The sequence below is a fragment of the Erpetoichthys calabaricus genome, chromosome 18 (assembly GCF_900747795.2).
Source record: "Erpetoichthys calabaricus chromosome 18, fErpCal1.3, whole genome shotgun sequence".
NCBI classification, from domain to species: domain Eukaryota; kingdom Metazoa; phylum Chordata; class Cladistia; order Polypteriformes; family Polypteridae; genus Erpetoichthys; species Erpetoichthys calabaricus.
Window position 1 is genome coordinate 4801071 of NC_041411.2, and position 18796 is coordinate 4819866.

The 18796-nt window shown below is 49.0% G+C and overlaps 1 protein-coding gene across 1 annotated transcript; it reads right to left on the minus strand.

Moving 5' to 3' along the window:
• Positions 1-2052: 2052 nt before the first annotated feature.
• selenom (selenoprotein M) lies at positions 2053-16928 on the minus strand. Its single transcript, XM_028824446.2, has 5 exons — positions 16720-16928; positions 12448-12483; positions 12265-12299; positions 6834-6912; positions 2053-3621 (listed from the first exon to the last, which is right to left on the minus strand). Exons 1-5 carry the CDS (start codon positions 16828-16830, stop codon positions 3328-3330), a joined length of 555 nt encoding a protein of 184 aa, XP_028680279.1. The 5' UTR covers positions 16831-16928; the 3' UTR covers positions 2053-3327.
• Positions 16929-18796: the final 1868 nt, after the last annotated feature.

Consider the following 18796-nt stretch of genomic DNA (forward strand, 5'->3'; position numbering starts at 1 on the left):
TAATCTTTCCTCATAATTCATCCCCTGTAGCCCTGGACCTGGCCTAGTGGGTCGTCTCTGGACCTTCTCTAGTGCTGCTATGTCCTTTATATAGACTGGAGACCCAAACTGCACACAGGACTCCAGATGAGGCCTCACCAGTGCATTATAAAGGTTGAGCAGAACCTCCTGTGACTTGTACTCCACACATCAAGGCGCTATATAACCTGACAGTCTGTTAGCCGCCTTAAAGGCTTCTGAACGCTGTCTGCCAGTCGATAGTCCACTACGACTCCTAAATCCTTCTCCTAAGGTGGACTCTCGATTTTCAGACCCCCCCATTGTGTATTCACACCTCACATTTTTACTTCCTATGTGTTGACCATTTGTGAAAGACAATGGAATTTTCACATTGCGGTGATCCGTACAACTGACCTGGCATCAATTTCTGTGCAGTCGACATTGGGTGCCACTTGACACTCGGCCCGTCTCTCCTGCCGGCGGTCCTGGCAGCATATTTGAACCGTGTGGCTCATCGCTGTCTGCAGTGCAGGTGTCATCTGGTCGACTGGGGTTCTAGTTGTTTCACGGGGTACCCCATCATAGAAGGTGTATCATTTCTCGAGAGGGCACTTGGTGCTTCGTGGGATTCTCCACCCTTTGGATCGTCAATGGAGTGTCGGAGCTTCAGGCACAGGGGACACTCTTACAGGATTACTGAGATTCATTAAGGTAAGTTGCACAGTTTATAGTTCAATTTTATCCATCCATTATTCAACCCGCTATATCCTAACTCCAGGGTCACGGGGGGGGGGGGGGGGGGTCTGCTGGAGCCAATCCCAGCCCACACAGGGCGCAAGGCAGGAAACAAAAGTTCAGTTTTATGCAAAGTTTATTTGCAATTTGTTCGCCTGCAGGACCGTCCACAGTTCACAGTTAGAACTGTGACTTCTGTAGGGTTAGAGTCGCAGCTCCTTTTCTAGAAACGGGACGTATCGTGTTCTGTTTTTGTCACCCCCCCCCCCCCCCCCCCCCCCCCCACACCACCAAGTTTAAATGCCTTGTCACCTCCTGGATGTTCACCCCATAAAGGACACCGCACAGCTTAACAGTTTTATTTCGTTTTATTTTGCTTTTTCCCCTTCTGTCGACGACGCGTGCCTACCTGTCTGTCTGTCTGTCTGAGACGGGCCTCTCTGAACCCTTTATCAGCACTCGGCCCGCAAAAAAAGCTTTCGGCCGAAGGCTTCACACTTTCAGAAAAAGAAGGCCAGCCGCCTCAAGCCAGGCAGACAGACGTGGCACGGGATGGCGTTGTTACTGTTGACCATCGCCGAGATGAATCGCCCCCTGCCCTGGCCGCTGTGACTCACTGTTGACAGCAAACAAATGACTTTACGACATCCGTGATGAGATAACACGATTCCGGGTGGCACACGCCGTTCTTATTTACTGGACGTGCAGGCTGTGCCATAAACTGGCAGACAGAGATGGGAGTCGAGGAAAAGAATTGGAGGGAGTCACCTCCAGCGAAGTCGCTTTGAAGACCGTGCAGCTCCCCATCTGTCGACAGATTCTGGGGGGGGCGATTACTTAACGTCCGTTATAATGACAACTACAAAACTGTTCATGGCAGGTTGGAGCACATCTGGTCAACACTGGGCGCAAGGCGGGTATCGGTGGTCTGTCGGATGAGAGCACTCAGTTATCGGATAGTTCTGTCTGGGGGAGGTGGCAACAAACCTAACTCTGAGAACGAGAAGTTGGTGTGAAATCACACGAGTGTCTGTTATAACTGGTACTGCTCACAGTTTTAAGCCCGTTTTGTTCCAAATATTCCAAGTCATGGCAGGCTGGGCACAAGGCGGGTATCGGCGGTCTGTCAGATGAGAGCACTGGGTAATCGGATAGTTCTGCCCGGGGGAGGGTGGCAACAAACCCCAACTCTGAGAACGAGAAGTTGGTGCCAAATACACAGACTGTGACCATCGTAGAGGTGTGAGGTGGCAAGGCTGGCCACTGTGCCACCACAATGGTTCACTCAGTTTTGAACGTTGGAGGCTGGGGATTCGGTTTTGCTTTGTTATTTTTTTTTTTGAAAGTACGAGTGGTCCGACTCGAAAATGGGCAACTAGCAGGTCATCCACGACAGAAAGCGGCATGCGTAGTGTGAATGCCATCACGGAGGGACCAGCATCCCGACGGAAATGGATGGCGGTTCTTTGCCCCTTCTGATGTCATTTCCGGTTCCCAGACTACCATTCTCCCGTTACATCCCTTCCCGTCTACCGAATATACAGGGTGATTCAAAAAGATTCATCTGTCATATTTTTACAACCGTGAGGCGCCAAGGAACCAATCACATGCCAATCGAGAGAGAGGGGCAGGGGTCACAGAGCACTGATACCCAGCCGGGATGCCATAAACACAAGGTGGCATCACCCCCATGGTGGTGTATACACTTGCAGAGCCATGTTGGGCACTGTAGTCCTGTTGGGGGGTACTGGAGGGAACGTTAAGTCTACTTTAGGAGGTCTTCTGCCTGGTGTCTGTGACGTGCATTGCTGTGGCACTGGGTCTGGTATAAAAGAAGCCACCTCCTCTACCTCAGGGGGTCCGAGATGGGAGGCACGGGACGGCACTTGTGGAGTAATCAGTTGTGTGTTGTTATTGTGCTGAACTGTTTGAACCCGGTAAAGAAATCTGGTGTTCAGGGCTCTGGGGCACCCCCCGGTGGCCCCAACATTTACAAATACATGTATCTCTGTGACGATAATTTGAAAAGAGTGTGCTGTCGAGATGAGCCCAGCTGCAGACCACCGCAGTGCTGCGGTTCAGCCAATCAGATTGCAGGATTTTGAGTCGGATAACCCTAACCTTGACCGTAGTTAACCAGGATATCGAGTGACAACCTCCTCCGTGGAGCGGAGCTCCGGTGGTCTGATTGGTTCGGTTGCTTTTCCAGTGTGTCTAATGTGGAAACGTTCCAAATAAATATCGGAGAGCCTGCCAGAAGCACGGATCGTTTTTTTGAGAATATCCACAGAGCCTTAGAAATTATTTTGCTGCGAATCGTGACAGTCGACTCAAAATGGCCGCCATCCCTGTCACGTTTTTGTTCCAGTGTTTTAAATTACGTATCCCGGGGTGTCCTCCATTTTAGAATTCTAGGACAAGTCCAAGCCACAGCAGGCACAAGGCAGGAACCGCTCGATCAGTAGACGCACCCGCCACCACCACGCTTACTCGTATCGCACTGATTTCGGGTCTCTAATTAACTAGAAATCCATTGCAGGGTCCTAAAGAAGCCGCCACTTTGGCACACGACGGCGTCTCCACCATTGTGCTTTACAAGTCTGCATGTTGTGCGTTTTGGTCAGGATCCTCTTCAGTGGCCCGGGATTCCGGATCCTCAGTGTTGTCTCGGAGTTCAGGTGTTTCCTCGTTTGACGGACTCGATGGATCCTGGCTGCCAGTTGTGCCGTTCAGGTCGGGGTCCTGTTTTCTCCAGGGACTCTCCTTGGCTGGGGCATAACGAAATTCTTCGGGGACAGCAGCGTCTGGGCTTTCCTTCTTGTAGAAGCCGAGTGACAGAAGCAGCTCGTTTATTTCTGTGCGAGTCATGTCACTCAAGGGGATCCGCTGTGAAAAAAAACAAAAAAGGACAGAGAAGTGAAGTTTGGTTCAGTTTAACAAAATCACAGGGAAGAATGTGACCACAGTTACAAGACGACTGACACGTGTGGGCCTGCAGACCAGTGAATACCCGAAGCTCCGCCCACTGCGGCGTTCACGTGCTAACGGTTTCCGAGTGAAAACTTCCACCTGAACTCGGAGCCACGAGTTGGATAATTTGTAGAAACAAAGCTACCCAAATTCCCCACGTAACCCGGACCGCCATGAATTCCACTTTTGCAATAAAGCGATTAGTCGTTTAATACATTTGGTTGGCTCCGGTTTTCATGAAAAAAAATTTTTTTTTTTTTTTTTTCACAGACTACGTCAGAAATCGAAAGCGACCTCTTCCTTTTCCAGATAGTCCAACCAGAAATTCACGCAAACCACGCTGAGCTGGTCGTGACTCATTCTTTTTCAGCAACTCTCTTCGGCGAGCGAATCGATGATCGGCGGGGCATGCGTCGTGTGGTCCGCACCCTTCATTCCGCAGGTAGTTGGATGCGTTTAATGCGCACGCGCTGTCCATCTCCTTTATGATTCTCATTCACGTCTCTTCTGGGATTCTTTCGAAGCTGAGCTGAACCGTTACCATTGAACGAGCAAACGGCAAATCTCTCGGGTCATCATTGACAAACAATACGGGAACAACGCATAGTACGATATATTCAGTGTTTCTTTTTCAGTATGTTACTGGAATTGTTTTAACTCGAGTGGGTAAAGTAGTGTTGGAATGGTACTAAAATTTTGATTTGGGTATCGATACCACCCCTCTGACCCTGGTACCAGTACCACAACTGTTAAATAACGGAGAACTCCAAACCCTCCCCGTCGTAGTCGAGCTTCCCTGGTGCAGAACTCACAACGGCTAGACCCAATCTTGACACGATCGGAACTTTCATGGCGTTCAGCGACTTGAAATGGCCGTTTTACACAACTGAAAAAACGATGGTTGGGAGGTGGTGTGGGGGTGACTGAGGGGCAAAGTGACGTGCAAGTCTGGAACTGAAAGAACCAAAATGCTGGTCCTGTCTTTAGTAGTGCAAGTATACCATGCAACTGGAATATAAACCTCATATTAAATAAATATGTCTATGACCCTTTATACATTCAACAAATTAGTCATGCAAAAATTAAACCTAATAAAAATATTATTCAAATGTCTAACAATCATTTAACACAGTTTATTGACTGCACTGTGTTAAGAGCGCCACCTGGGAACCTTACCCGGCTGGGTCGCCCACAGTGTGGAAGGACAGGGGGAGACAACTTGCACAGATGGCAGCCCCCCCGGGTTGTGGCATTGCCATGGATTCCCACAGGTCATCATGGGAGTTGGAGTTTGTTGGCTCAGCCCCGTTGGGTGCTGAGGGGACTGGGAAGCCCCACTTCCTGGGGCTCCAGCCTTACACAGAAATGATCCCTGGCAAAGCCTTGAGAACACCAGAAGTACTTCGAGGGATCTGCCTGCCACAGCTTGGGGAGCCAGAGTCCCAGCTTGCTGGGAGGAGTGGAGGAGCCACTCATGAAGAAAGAAAATAAAACGGAGAGACAAAGTATTGCTGTGTGCTGCTTTGAACTGTGATTGTGTTGTGGGAAATAATGGGGAAAGAGTTTCCCACGATTAAAACTGTCTTGGTCATTTTAAACTTGTGTCCAAGCCTGCGTGTCGTTTGTTTAGGGAGCTGGAGCACCACCTGCTGGCCACAAATGGCATGTACCATTCATGGATTCTTTCAAGTTCAAACTGAACCTTAACCCGAGAACAAGTCTAGCGATTCTCGTTCGTTTGATTCTTGTACTGAATCTTTACCCGAGAATGAGTCTTAGGATTCTCATTTATTTGATTAATGAACTGAATCTATATTTGTGAATTCAATCATTACCCGAGAACAAGTCTAGCAACTCTCGTTCATTTAATTTGTGAACTGAAGCGTTACTCAAGAACAACTCCCGGGGTTCTCATTTGTTTTATCTTTGAACTGAACCTCTATTTGTGAACTAAATCATTACCTGAGAATGAGTCCTGCAATCCTTGTTCCTTTTCATTTCTGAGTTGTGTGGCAGAGAACGAGTCCAGCAACTCTCACTCATTTATTGTGCACTGAAACATTACCCGAGAATGAGTCCCGTGATTGTCGTTCAATTGTTTTGCGAGTTAAATCAGTACCTGAGAATGAGTCTCAACAGTTCTAGTTTGTTTGATTCATGAACTGACCTATTACCCGAGAACAAGTCCCAGGGTTCTCGTTTGTTTTATCTTTGAACTGAATCTTTATTTGTGAATTAAATCATTACCCGAGAATGAGTCCTATGATCCTTGCTTGTTTAAATTGTGAATTGAATCATTCCCAGAGAACAAGTCCAACAATGCTTGTTCATTTGATTTGTGAACTGAAGCATTACCCGAGAATGCGTCTCAGCAGTTCTGGTTTGTTTGTTTGATTCATGAACTGACTCATTACCAGAGAAGTCTTACGGTCCTTGTTCATTTGATTTGTGAATGGAATCATTACCCAAGAACAAGTCCTGCGATTCTCATTCATTTACGATTCTGTGATGTTTCTTATTTTAATTATGCGTTTTAGCTATGTTGTCAGGCTTTGTCTAGTAAAATGCATGTTACATCTGTCATTTATTATATATAATGTATGAATTATTAAAGTATAAATTTGCTATGTGACCAGAGGGTACTCACTTAAGGGGGTAGTTCAGAAGAATTGGAAAGTGGAAGGTGGGAGGTCACAAGCCGGAGCTCCAAATTGTCCCACAGCACGTGAAATGCGGCCTAACGTCACAAATACAAGTGAAGGCTGAGCAGTGCTTCTTCTGAATGTTTCATCTAATTTTACAGGTTTATACATTCCAGATATGGCCCAGAATACAGACATTTCTCGTTTCTATTCACTGGGTTGTAAACATCAAAGCTCTACAAACAGTACAAACAGAACGGCTCCGTTGCCCGCAGAGGACTGGAAGCCTGAATCTTAGCCGATGCTTTTATGTAACGTGTTGTCATTTTCTTGTCAGCAGGGTTTTTGCTTAAACCGAGAAAAGAAGAAATTCACCATTCAGGTAAGACCACCTCCCCTTTATAACGAGGGCAACATTCTCTTAGCAGGTAGCAAATGGTTTTCTTCACTTTACATCTTGGAACAAGATAATAAAAGCAGACTTACGTCGAGCTCTTCGTAGTAGTGGCTGATTAGGACCAGCTCGGGGTCGGCCCCAGGAATGTGCTTCATGACCAGGTTATGACTTGATGAAATGGGTCAAGGAATTAACTTGCTGCCATGTTTTAGATTCATAAACAAGAAAGAAAAAAAAAAAAAGAGACACATTCTGAAAAGATGTTACTGTGTATTGGAGTGAACTGGGATGTGACACCGGTGACCAGAGCCAGTCACTCCATTAGGTGGCCCCATCATCTGAGGGGTGCTACGGGTTGCACACTACAGACAACCCCCTACTGTTGTCGAACTCTAATGATACCAAGTAGGCGCTTTTACCCGCTGGACACCCTTTATGGAAGTAAAAGAGAGTGCGCTCTGTGCACTGGGGTGGGGTGGGGCGCACTCCTTAAAGTCTGCGTCATTCACACAAAGGGGCACCGTTCGTGCTATGGAAGAGGTGCTCACTCTGGACACCACCTCAAGTCTAATAATACTGACTGTCCGCTATGGACGACGCGCGGTGACATCCGTCCACCACACTTAGGGCTCCTCCCGGCACCACTGGTGCCTACATGCCATGTCACCTCAGCTTTGGGGTGAGAACCGCTGCACTACTGGAAGGCCCCTGACCGGATATATCACTGGGAGTTGGCAGCATCTGACTGTCGGTGCAGCATCTACAATCATTGGTGCCGACCATCCACGGCTCCACACCATCTACTCCCCCAGACGTCTGAGGGGGGCCGAATCCATCATGTCAGATGACAGCCACCCAGCTCATCCCCTGTTTTCACTTGGGCCTTCTGGGAAGCCTCACCACAGATGCCATAAGGTCAGTAAACCCCCAGTAATTACCTGTGTGCTGTACCCACTGGCTGGTTTACTGTATGTGAAGCTGTACTTTACTTATCCTCTACTACTCTTATTAATTACTGTATATATTTAAACATCTAAGTATCTGTGGCTCAAGAGTTTCCCTGTGCTCTCTCAGTGTATGCGACGGTAAAGACCTCTAATCGTAAACCTTTCTCGGACAGGATTTGATTTACACCAGGAGTTGGGGTCAAGTAATAATTACCGGGGGGCCTCTGTAATTTTTAAGTCGTATTTCGACAGGATGGTGTAATGTCGGTGACCTAGTTGGCAGTGCGCCACTCTCTACCCACGTTTCCCAGTTCCTTTTAGTTTATCAGTTCACAACTCTTAATTATAGGAACGATATGTCTGGTCGCACCTCCAAAAGGGACGTCTCCACACTCACTCGCTTTTCTATATTAACTGTGTATATCTGTGCGCTGACGGACCTCCAGTGGGGGGATATATAACACCCCCAGTTAGTCAGGAGTGCACTAACCGTTCAGGCACTGGGTACAATAATGATTACCAAGAGTCTTCTCCAATTTGAGTCCAAATCGAGTCGACGGGATTCTACTGAGGTGTCGATTTGCACAGGACTCGTTTAACCTCGGCTTCGTTCTTTGCGGGAGGTGAAATGCTCCAGAATCTTTACCGAGACGTGAAAACGCAGTCTGTACAAGAAAGATCCCGACACGAGCGACTGAACTTCCAGAGCTCCCCCGGTACAAATGAATTTTACGCCGCCTCCTATCGTAAAATGAATCCCGTCCAAGTGAAGTGTTGCACGACGTTTCCATTGATGTGGACTTTGTCAGACCATTTAGCAGAGAGATCGGTCTTCACTTTGATATTAAGGTGTCCTTTTCTGTTGATTAGTATCAAATTAAACCCACTGGGATTCAGTTTTGTATTACAACATAATGTGAACACTTTTGGAGGGGGAGGGGGTTTATAGGGTTTGGTTTATGGTTAGGGGAAAAGCAGGCTAAAGGGATGTCTTGGCATACTGATCCCGAAAATAATCCTTTACTTAAAGTCATATGAAAATCGATTATTTATTATAAATACTCTAAAAACTTTTGGGTTAGGGTTAGGCTGCACCCTGTACTGTTAGGGTAGGCTGGGAGTCGTCTGTGGCCCTCGAATGGAAAGAGCGGGTAATTCACACTGCTTTGTACAAATGGACCGATTGTAGTTGTCCTCAGTGTGGCACAGTTAAGGCTTTGGACTTGAAAACCCTGAGGGTTGTGCATTCAAATCCCACCGCTGACACCAAGTGACGACTTCACCTGGTTCCGTTTCTCTTACCTCGAGTGTTGTCAAGTCACCTTGGATAAAGGCGCCAGGTGCGTGTGCAAACGTCGATGTTCTCCTCGTGCAACAAGTCTGTTCTGTCCAGATCGATTCTACCAGTTTACAAATGGAGACGTGACAGAATTCATTTACTTCTACTTGGTGGTCCGGTGTTGTGTTGTGTGTGTTCAAATGCAAGGAGTTTTATCCATCAGCTGAATAAATTCCTCTGTGTCGCCTTCCGATGTAGAACTGACATCATCCCGGTTTACGTCAAACTCTCAGATTCAGGGTACAAAGTAAAAAGCGAAAAGTTGTGGTGATGGGGAGATCGTCCTCTACGACTTTTAAGAGTCATTTTTTTGTTTTGTTACTGACTCCAGATTTAATTCATTGGGAAGCTGCCGTTATTGTTTGAGTGAAAACGAGCCACCGTTGAGAAGCGCACCTCACATGAAGCCCATTTTATAAACGCTAGAGCCGGGCTACTCAACACACGGCCCCCTAAAGCATTTTCTGTGGCCCCCAGGAAGTAAGAAATTATTAAAGTCTGTGTGGCGGGCGGCCAGGTCCTATGCCCGGCTGGGATGCCCCTTCTACATATGTTCCGGGGGAGCAACCATGTACCTGTCCCGGGATGCTTGGCGGCTGCCTCACTAGTTGATGGTGGTGCCTCAGTTTCCTGCAGGAGATGGAGTTCTCCAGAGCTCTGTTGGGATCTGGGGTGGCCACCAGGGGGTGCTGCATGGGTCCCTGAGCCGGCCTGGACAAATATACAGCCCAGCCCAGAAAGGGCAATCAGAAACAGGTGATCAAGATCCAGGTGGGCTATGAAAAGGGTCAGCAACCACCACTCAGGGCCAGAGTATGGAGGAAGAGGACGAGGTTGCCAGGGAGGAGTGGCTTCTGGGACTGTGTTGGGGCTGTGGGGTTCATGGGGGAAGAAAAATAAAGTGGTTTTTTTTTTCCCACGTGCCTCTGTCTGAGTCTGTGCCGGGTCGGGCGCTATACAGTGTCCTAATTCACAGTCTATTACAGTGATCCCCCGCTATATTGCGGTTCAGCTATCGCACCCTCGCTATATTGTGGATTTTTCTGTGGAACATATCTAATATTTAAACAATACAGTAAATCATTAAATATACGTACATTGTACACTACGGTAGACAAAGAGTTTGGCGTTACAGTACCCAGATGATTTCTTACAAGGCCCGTTATTGGCTGAAAGAGAAGACTCAACCAATCGGAGCGGGATTTTAAATCTTTTGGGCTCTGATTGGCTGCTGCTAACGTGGTGTAATCTCGCAAGAACAGCGAGCGTGAGTCCCCGACACATCACACTCATTCTCTGCGTACCGCATACCGTGTAGATGATTGGGACGTTGCAGTTTCACAACACCATTGAAGTCTATAAGAACCTCCTCGCCCAAAAGAAGAAGCAATGCCAGCAACTGCCTAGAACGATGTTCCTTACCCCAACAAACAAAGAAGTCACGCCAACGCCTTCAGTGGAAGTTGCCATCCAGCAGCAGGAAGATAAACCACCTGAAGGGTGAGCCTTGAGAATAGCGTACGTACGCATCACTGTCATCACCTACATATGTACTTCATCGTGTACTGCACAGCTAATTCATCATCATCATCATTATGCTGGTGAGTACCCATACTGAGCTTAAAATGTTTTATTTTTACATAACATTATGTATACAGAGAGAGAGAGATGTAAATGTGTGTTTGTATGTGTGTATATATATATTCATGGCATTCGTAGTCTGAATCACAATCTGATTGTATGGGTGGTTACCTACCAGGTAACGCTTGTGGTTGGTCAGCAAGTCTGCTAACATCTGCCACGATGCCCTCAGTTGTGAGAAGCAGATCATAGAATAGTTGAAATAATTTACTGTCAAATAATGCAAAGAGTACACGACACGTGTTTCGCCCTCATTCTGGGCTCATAATCAGATTGTGATTCAGACTACGAATGCCATGAATGTAATTACCCCGAACTACATGCTGCCAAATGAACGAACCACTCGCCGTGGCGCAACGTTAGGGGCATCGCCTCTGGCACTGACGTTTGAGGTTTGATTCCCGAGAGGGAGTGCAGTGAGTGTGTACGCCTGATGAGCCCAGAATTAGGGCGAAACACGTGTTGCGTACTCTTTGCATTATTTGATATGCATATATATATATATATATATATATATATATATATATATATATACACACGCACATAAATTACATATTATTATTATGTCACTCATATACTTAACCCGACAACCACATATCGTATGTGTTTACAAAGTGCGTTTTAATAAGCTTACATGTGTTTAAGCCTTAAAATAGCCCTCCCACCACACTTTAAACTATTTATATGGTCTTTCTACAGTATATCGCTGAACGGTCTGGAACGTAACGTCCGCGATAGGCGAGGGGTCACTGTAATCCTTTTCAGAATTGAAATTCCTGCTCAAAACAAGAACACTCCGTTTGCTCTCAGAAGGGGGTGCACTCGTGTTTTATACGTTTTTTTCAGTTCATGCGAAGTTTCTTTCTGGACCCCAACGTGAAGTTGAGACCTGCTGGTGAAAACGAGAAGGAAATGGCAAAACGCAAAATTTCAAACGAGCAAAGAACATTGAAACAAAGCACAGGGAAGAAGAATTTGCGTTCACTGAAATAAACAATAAACCTCGATGTCTGCTTTGTCAAGAGAAATACCAAAACGCGCACCAATAAAGCTGTCATGCTGAATTTAGAAAATTTATAACCCCCTCAGATCAATTTAAGATAAAGGATAAAATCTGCTCACTTCTAGACGGCCTACATGGCAAAGTCAAAGAGTGTGACTCCATTACAGAAGCCTCATATAAAATAGCGTGGAACACTGTAAAGGTGGCGCAGTGGTTGGCACTGCTGCCTCATAGTTAGGGTTCGCTTCCCGGGTCCTCCCTGCGTGGAGTTTGCATGTTCCCCCCGTGTCTGTGTGGGTTTCCTCCCACAGTCCAAAGACATGCAGGTTAGGTGCATTGGCGATTCTAAATTGTCCCGTGTGTGTGCCCCGCAGTGGGCTGGCGCCCTGCCCAGGGTTTGTTTCCTGCCTTGTGCCCTGTGTTAGCTGGGATTGGCTCCAGCAGACCCCCCATGGCCCTGTACTTAGGATATAGCGGGTTGGGTGATGGATGGATGGATGTTTAGCACTGCGGCCCTCTAGTCAGGCAAATTCCCAGTTTTTGAAACCCCTGAAGTACATGAAGTTGCGAATTCTTCAAATAAAGGATACTAGAAAGGGATGTCCTGTGTGACGAAGGCCTTCACCTGCAAAAGAGAAATGTAACAAATGTGACAAAAGCCGAATAGCATGTGACAGTAACGATACAAAGGACGAGGAAGCGTCGCTGCTGGGCCATAAATAAGCATGCATCAGGATGAAACCAAAGGAGACGATTATCGTAAGAGCCGTTACCTCTCTGAGCCTGTTCAGTTGTCATCCTCCACAGGTCTGTAGGGGGGGGAAACAGAAAAAAAAAAGGGATTACAATTGACTTCGTCGGTCGTGTTATTTGGCGTAGTCATCGGTACATCAGCAGGGACACCGTGTGTCACCAGACGAGTAGCAGGAACTGGAAGGCCACGTCGTCTTTGTGTCAAATGGAGTCCAGAGAGAGCGTTCATCAAAGAGCAGTTTGAGAAATTCAACAGAGGACAATTAATCCTCAGAATAAAAGACACACAGACACACACACAGACAGACACACACACACATGCGCTTCCGCTAGCAACTCGGTAGCAATAATCGTGTGGAAGCAGAAACAGAAGATTCTTCCTTCGATTACTGAGCCCAATAACTTCAGTGCACACACTCCAACACTTCAGAGCCCCCAAAAGTGACCATGGGGGGGGGGGTGAGATTTACCATCAAACCCCCCCCCCAGCTTGATAAAAGGACAAGCGCTCGACATTATTTTCGGGGGGGGGGGGCCCGTCCATATCAAGGGCCAAGGTCGCCAAGGTAGTTAAAAAGCTCCAAGTTGGTGGAGCCCCTGGGGTGGACAAGGTCCACCCTGGGTTCCTCAAGGCTCTGGATGTTGTGGGGCTGTCCTGGTTGACACGTCTCTGCAGCATCGCATGGACATCAGGGGCAGTGCCTCTGGACTGGCACACCGGGGTGGTGGTTTCACTTTTTAAGAAGGGTGACTAGAGGATGTGCTCCAACCATAGGGGTATCTCACTCCTCAGCCTCCCTGGTAAGGTCTATGCAGGGGTGCTGGAGAAGAGAGTTTGGTCGATGGTCAAATCTTGGATTCAAGAGGAACAATGCAGATTCCGTCCCGGCCGTGGAACACTAGACCAGCTCTACACCCTGGCCAGGATCCTGGTGGGGGCATGGGAGTTTGCCCAACCAGTCCACATGTTTTTTGTGGATTTGGAGAAGGCATTTGACCGTGTCCCTTAAAGCATCCTGTGGGGTGTGCTCCAAGGGTACGGGGTACAAGGCTCGTTGGTACGAGCCATCCAGTCCCTGTACAGGAGGAGCAGGAGTTTGGTCCGCATTGCCAGTAATAAGTTGGACTCCACCAGGGCTGCCCTTTGTCACCGATTCTGTTCATAAGTTTTATGGACAGAATTTCTAGGCACAGCCAAGGAGTGGAGGGGGTCTTGTTCGGTGACCTCAGAATCTCGTCTCTGCTATTTGTGGATGACGTAGTTCTCTTGGCTTCAACAGACAGTGACCTCCAGCTCTCACTGGAGTGGTTCACAGCCAGGGATGAGAGTCAGCACCTCTAAATCTGAGGCCATGGTTCTCAGCCGGAAAAGGGTGGAATGCTCTCTCCGGGTTGGGAGCACAGTGCTGCCTCAAGTGGAGGAGTTCAAGTATCTCGGGGTCTTGTTCACGAGTGAGAGAAGAATGGAGCGGGAGGTCCATAGACGGATCAGTGCGGCATCCGCAGTAATGCGGGCTCTGCAATGGTCCGTCGTGATGAAGACAGAGCTGAGCCAAAAGGAGAGGCTGTCGATTTACCAGTCGATCTACGTTCCTACCATCACCTATGGCCACGAGCTTTGGGTAGTGACCGAAAGAGCAAGATCACGGATACAAGCGGCCGAAAGGAGTTTTCTCTGCAGGGTGGCTGGACTTTCCCTTAGAGACAGGGTGAGGAGTTCAGTTATTCTGGAGAGACTCGGAGTAGAGACACTGCTCCTCCACATTGAGAGGAGTCAGTTGAGGTGGTTCAGGCATCTGGTTAGGATGCTCCCTGGACACCTCCCTGGGGGGGGGGGGGGGTGTTCTGGGCATGTCCCACTGGGAGAAGACCACCCAGGACACGCTGGAGGGATTTTATCTCCTGACTGGCCTTGGAACGCCTCAGGGTCCTCCACAGAGAAGCTGGAGGAGGTGGCCGGGGAGAGGGAGGTCTGGGCTTCCCTGCTTAGGCTGCTGCCCCTGCAACCCAACTTCGGATAAGTGGTGGATAATGGATGGATGGATGGATGGAACCACGTCCCAGAAATCCCAAAGGCACAGGCCTGATCGGCGACTTCCAAACCTCTCGTGTTTTTTTTTTTTTTTGTCCGCCTCTTTTCAGTGAATCGATTCATGAGCACCAGCAGCTCAGTCAGTGGAGCTCAACAGGACCAGCGCTACAGCACTCAAACGTGGTGCCAGGAGACATTTAAAGGGCACAGGCAAGAACGGCCCGAATCCTCAATGGCAGAGGAGTCGCTACCCCAGAATCAGTCTGATGATTGTCGTTCACTTGATTCTCACACGAGTCACTGTGTAATGTAAATGGCACAGGGGTTGGACGGGCATCACAACCAGAAACGGAGTTGGTTCCTTACCCGGACGGGAGGCTCTGAGCAGGTAGATGGGCATCCCGACCAGGACAGACACGGAAGTGATGGACGGACAACCCACCAGAAGATGCTGCAGGGAATGTGTTGTTCCCCCAGAACACTAGATGGCAGCGGCCTTGGATATCCATGAGCAGTACAGAACCAGCAGGGCATGCTGGGAAGTGTAGTCTGGCAACTCAGCCCTGCTGAGATCTGTGGGTGCCGCAAGGGGGCGCTGCAGGGAGATGTGCTCCCTAATAAGTGGGACTTCCGTATGACCCGCAAGTACTTCCATTGGGCAGTAGCCCTGACACCAGAAGTCCTCCTGGGTCCTTAATAAAAAGGGGTCCGCAGTCCCGTACCCGGGTGAGTCTGAGGGGGGAGGACGTGGAGTAACACTGAGCTGGAGGTGCGGTGGTCAGAAGAGAGAGGGAGAACCTGTGATTTGTGCTTCTGTGGAGGTGTTTGATTATTTGAACCCGGGACTCTGTGTGTGTTTGGGGTTCGCTGCCCGCCCGGCTCCACGACAGTAAGAATCACTCTGACGATTCCCCTGACTTTTGATTCATGAAAGTGTCACTACCGCGGAGTCGGGCGAATGCCTCTCGGTAACTTGATTCACAAAGAAATTCTTCGGAGTTGCACCGTTGTCATTCATTTATGATTCTGCAATGAGACGTCTTTGTTTTAATTATGCATTTTAAGTGTGTTGTCCTGCTTTGTGTATAGAAATGGGACAGTGGTGTAAGAATTGTCACGTCATTACTCCAAGTGTTTGGGATGTGCCGTTTGTTGGAGCGACAGCTGCAATGCATTTTATTACTCCAAGTGTTTGGGATGTGCCATTTGTTGGAGCGACAGCTGCAATGCATTTTATTACTTTACTACACACATTACATGCAAATGAGGGGACTGCTGCACTTTGACAGCACTGTTCGAATGTTAAGGAGGATCGACCCCCCCCTTCAATCTCACCACTCAAAATGCAAAGGAGGACCCCCCCCCACCTTCGGTCGCCTTCGGAAACCCCAAGGGAACCCCCCCTTCCCCCCCCTGTGATCTTTAACATTTCTAACTGCACCCCCAGTCTACGCATTCTAAAGCTGACCCAGTAGCAGAGGTGCTGGAGGTTTCAGTGGGCCCCCACCTTAAAGGTGTGCTGATGTATAGAAGTCATTTGGAGATTGGGGGGTGATTGAGGTCTAGGGGAATGAGGGGGCTCTAATTTCTGGGTTTGAGGAGAGGGGGAATCCGGCGGGCCTAATAGACTTCCACGTTAAGGGGGGGGGTTTGGGTGGCACAGCGAAGTCACCGATTGTTGTATTAAGGAGGGTCGCTGGAAGGGCGAAGCGGCGGTGCACATCCCAGCGCTAAAAGGCAGAAGGAGGACGTTGTAGTGCGGAGTAGCGGTGGGCTACTCCATAAAGCGACCCGCTTAAAGTGACGGCCCGCGCACAGAAAGAGCGCTAAACTGAGGGTCCTTCATAATGAAGCCCCTCACATAAAATGCCACACTAAGGAAGAAGACGGTCCTCTGCCGAGACTGGGCGCAGAAAAGAGGATTTTAAATTTAAAGAAATCGCAGCCTTTTAGCCTCTGAAGTTCGGGACCCCGCGAAACGAGGAGCCGCGTAGAGCAGCGGGGACCCCCGTTTGCGTTTCTCACGTTAAATTTGTCGCATTTTAAAGCGCGTCATCCACTTAAGGTTGGCCATTTTCTATTTCTGCTACAAATCCCCCTAATCGATCAAACGCCGGCTAAAGGCGCCGTGTCCGCGCCGGCGCATTGGTTCCAATGTACTGCTTATATAGCGCCTTTCGCGGCTGATGTTCCTCGTCGAGACGGAGGGCCATTCAAACTGATGAAAGCAGCAGGCGACGGCGCACTGCGCGGCACTCACCTCGACTTTTCCCCGCGCCAGGTCCTTCAGCTTATCGGGGTCCACTTGGTACGCCGAGAGGCCGGCGAGGAGCACCGCACCGCACAGTAGGAGCAGAAGCCGCCGCCGCATCGTGGGCTCTGACGGACTCGGGGTGGGCACACGCGCTGGCACTGCAGCCGCTTCTGCCACGTCAGACCGTCTAGGGAGCGGAAGGCTGAAATCGGAGCTCGGAGGGGAGGGATGGGGGGGTGGCGGCGACGAGGAGGAGGAGAAGGAGGACGGCGGGGAGAGAAGGTGCCTTAAGAGGGCGCCTGCCACCATAAAGAGACTGGCAGGACCAGCAAAACGGGTGGAGGATTGAAGAAGAAGAAATGCAGAAGTCGGAGTTTGTTCAATAAAATCAAATCAAATCAAATCGAAGACCCCTTTGCGTTTCGGACGGGCCGTCTTTTAAAGCGGGACACGCAGCCTGAGATGGGGAATCGTCGGGTTGTCCAGTTTGGAAGCCCCCCCTCCCAGCCCAATGGAGAGTTGCGTAGTGTCACTGCAACCGCAAGGGGGCGCTGCTTTCCTGTGTGTGTGTCAATGTGTGTCGGTACTGCCAGCCTTTGCCAGTTGTGTGCCACGTGCTGCCAGGCAAGCTTCCTTATATAGCGCCTTCCGATACTTTCGTCGCTTTTTAATTGTGCTGCGGCTTTGCGCTAAAATGGTTGCAGTTCATTTTTTCCTCGTCCAGTAAACACTCGACATCCCAGAAGGAGTTTTTGCAAATGTCTCACAAATCAGAACAACTGCAATATCCCGTTGACTCGCATATTCGGACATTTCTCTCCGTACTTGACTTGTGGCAGCCATTCCAGCCGTGGAGTCTTCTTGGGTTTGAACCTGACCAGCCTCCCTCCCACAGATGGATGTTCTGCCATTCCCCTCTGCAGACCCCCTTCAGCTCGGTCAGGTCGGATGGAGACCCTCGGTGGACAGTTATTCTCCAGAGAGGTTCGATCGATTGAGTTCAAGTCTGGGATCTGAATGGGCAACTGCAGGGCATTCCCAGAGTTCTCTCTGCTTTGTCCTGTTGGAAGTGGAGCCTTCAGCCCAGTCTGGGGTCCGCAGCGCTCTGAGCAGCTCCTCATTGATGACATCATCTGAGCTTTGCTCCTCAACGCCGTCCAGCTTCTCAGTCCCTGATGTTGGCACCATCCTGCTTCACCGTTTGGAATGGAATTGAATCGATGATGGGTGGTCCTGGTTTCCTACCCACTGAGGCCAAATAGTTCACCTGAGAGTCCTTGAACTCCTAGTGGACTTTTAATGAACCATCTGGCCACTCTACCATAAAACCGACATTATTACAGGCCTCTGTCTCGCCACTCCACCATAAAGCCCAGATCAGAACATACAGGGTGCAGTAGCTTGCTGCGTAGCCATAGATGAGTCAGAGTGCCCATCCTCGGTGGGCAAGTGAACATCAGAACTGGACCAGGCAGCAATGGAAGCAGGTGGCCTGGTGTAATGAATCATGCTTTCTTGTAGATGATGTGGATGACCACGTGTGTGTGTGTGTGGCATTTATCTGGGCAAGAGATGGCAGAAGGATGCATCATGGGAGGTCAGCAGAGGCAGTGTGATACTCCCTTTGGTCCTGGCATTCATGTGGACGTTCCTTTGACCACATACCCCAATGGTGCTCCCTGATGGCAGGGATTTCCTTCAGCTGGATCATGCACCCTGCAAAACGTGTTCAGGAAGTGTTTGAGGAACCTTCAAGGTGTGGACTTGGCCTCCAAATTCCACAGAAGTCAATCCACCTGAGCATCTGTGGGATCTGCTAGAGAAGCAAGTCAGATCCGTGGTGGTCTCGCTGAACTTGAAGGATTTGTGGTGACAAGACACTGCAGGACACCTTCAGAGGTCTTGTGGAGTCCATGCCTCGCCAGCGCCTCCTGGTGAACGTTTGAGAACGTTGCCCCTCTCACACATTTTCCTCCATATTTACTGGATCATTAATAATAATTATAATAATAATTCTTGACATTTATATAACACGTTTCTCAAAACTCAAAGCGCTCTCCACACAGAGAGGACCCGGGATGAG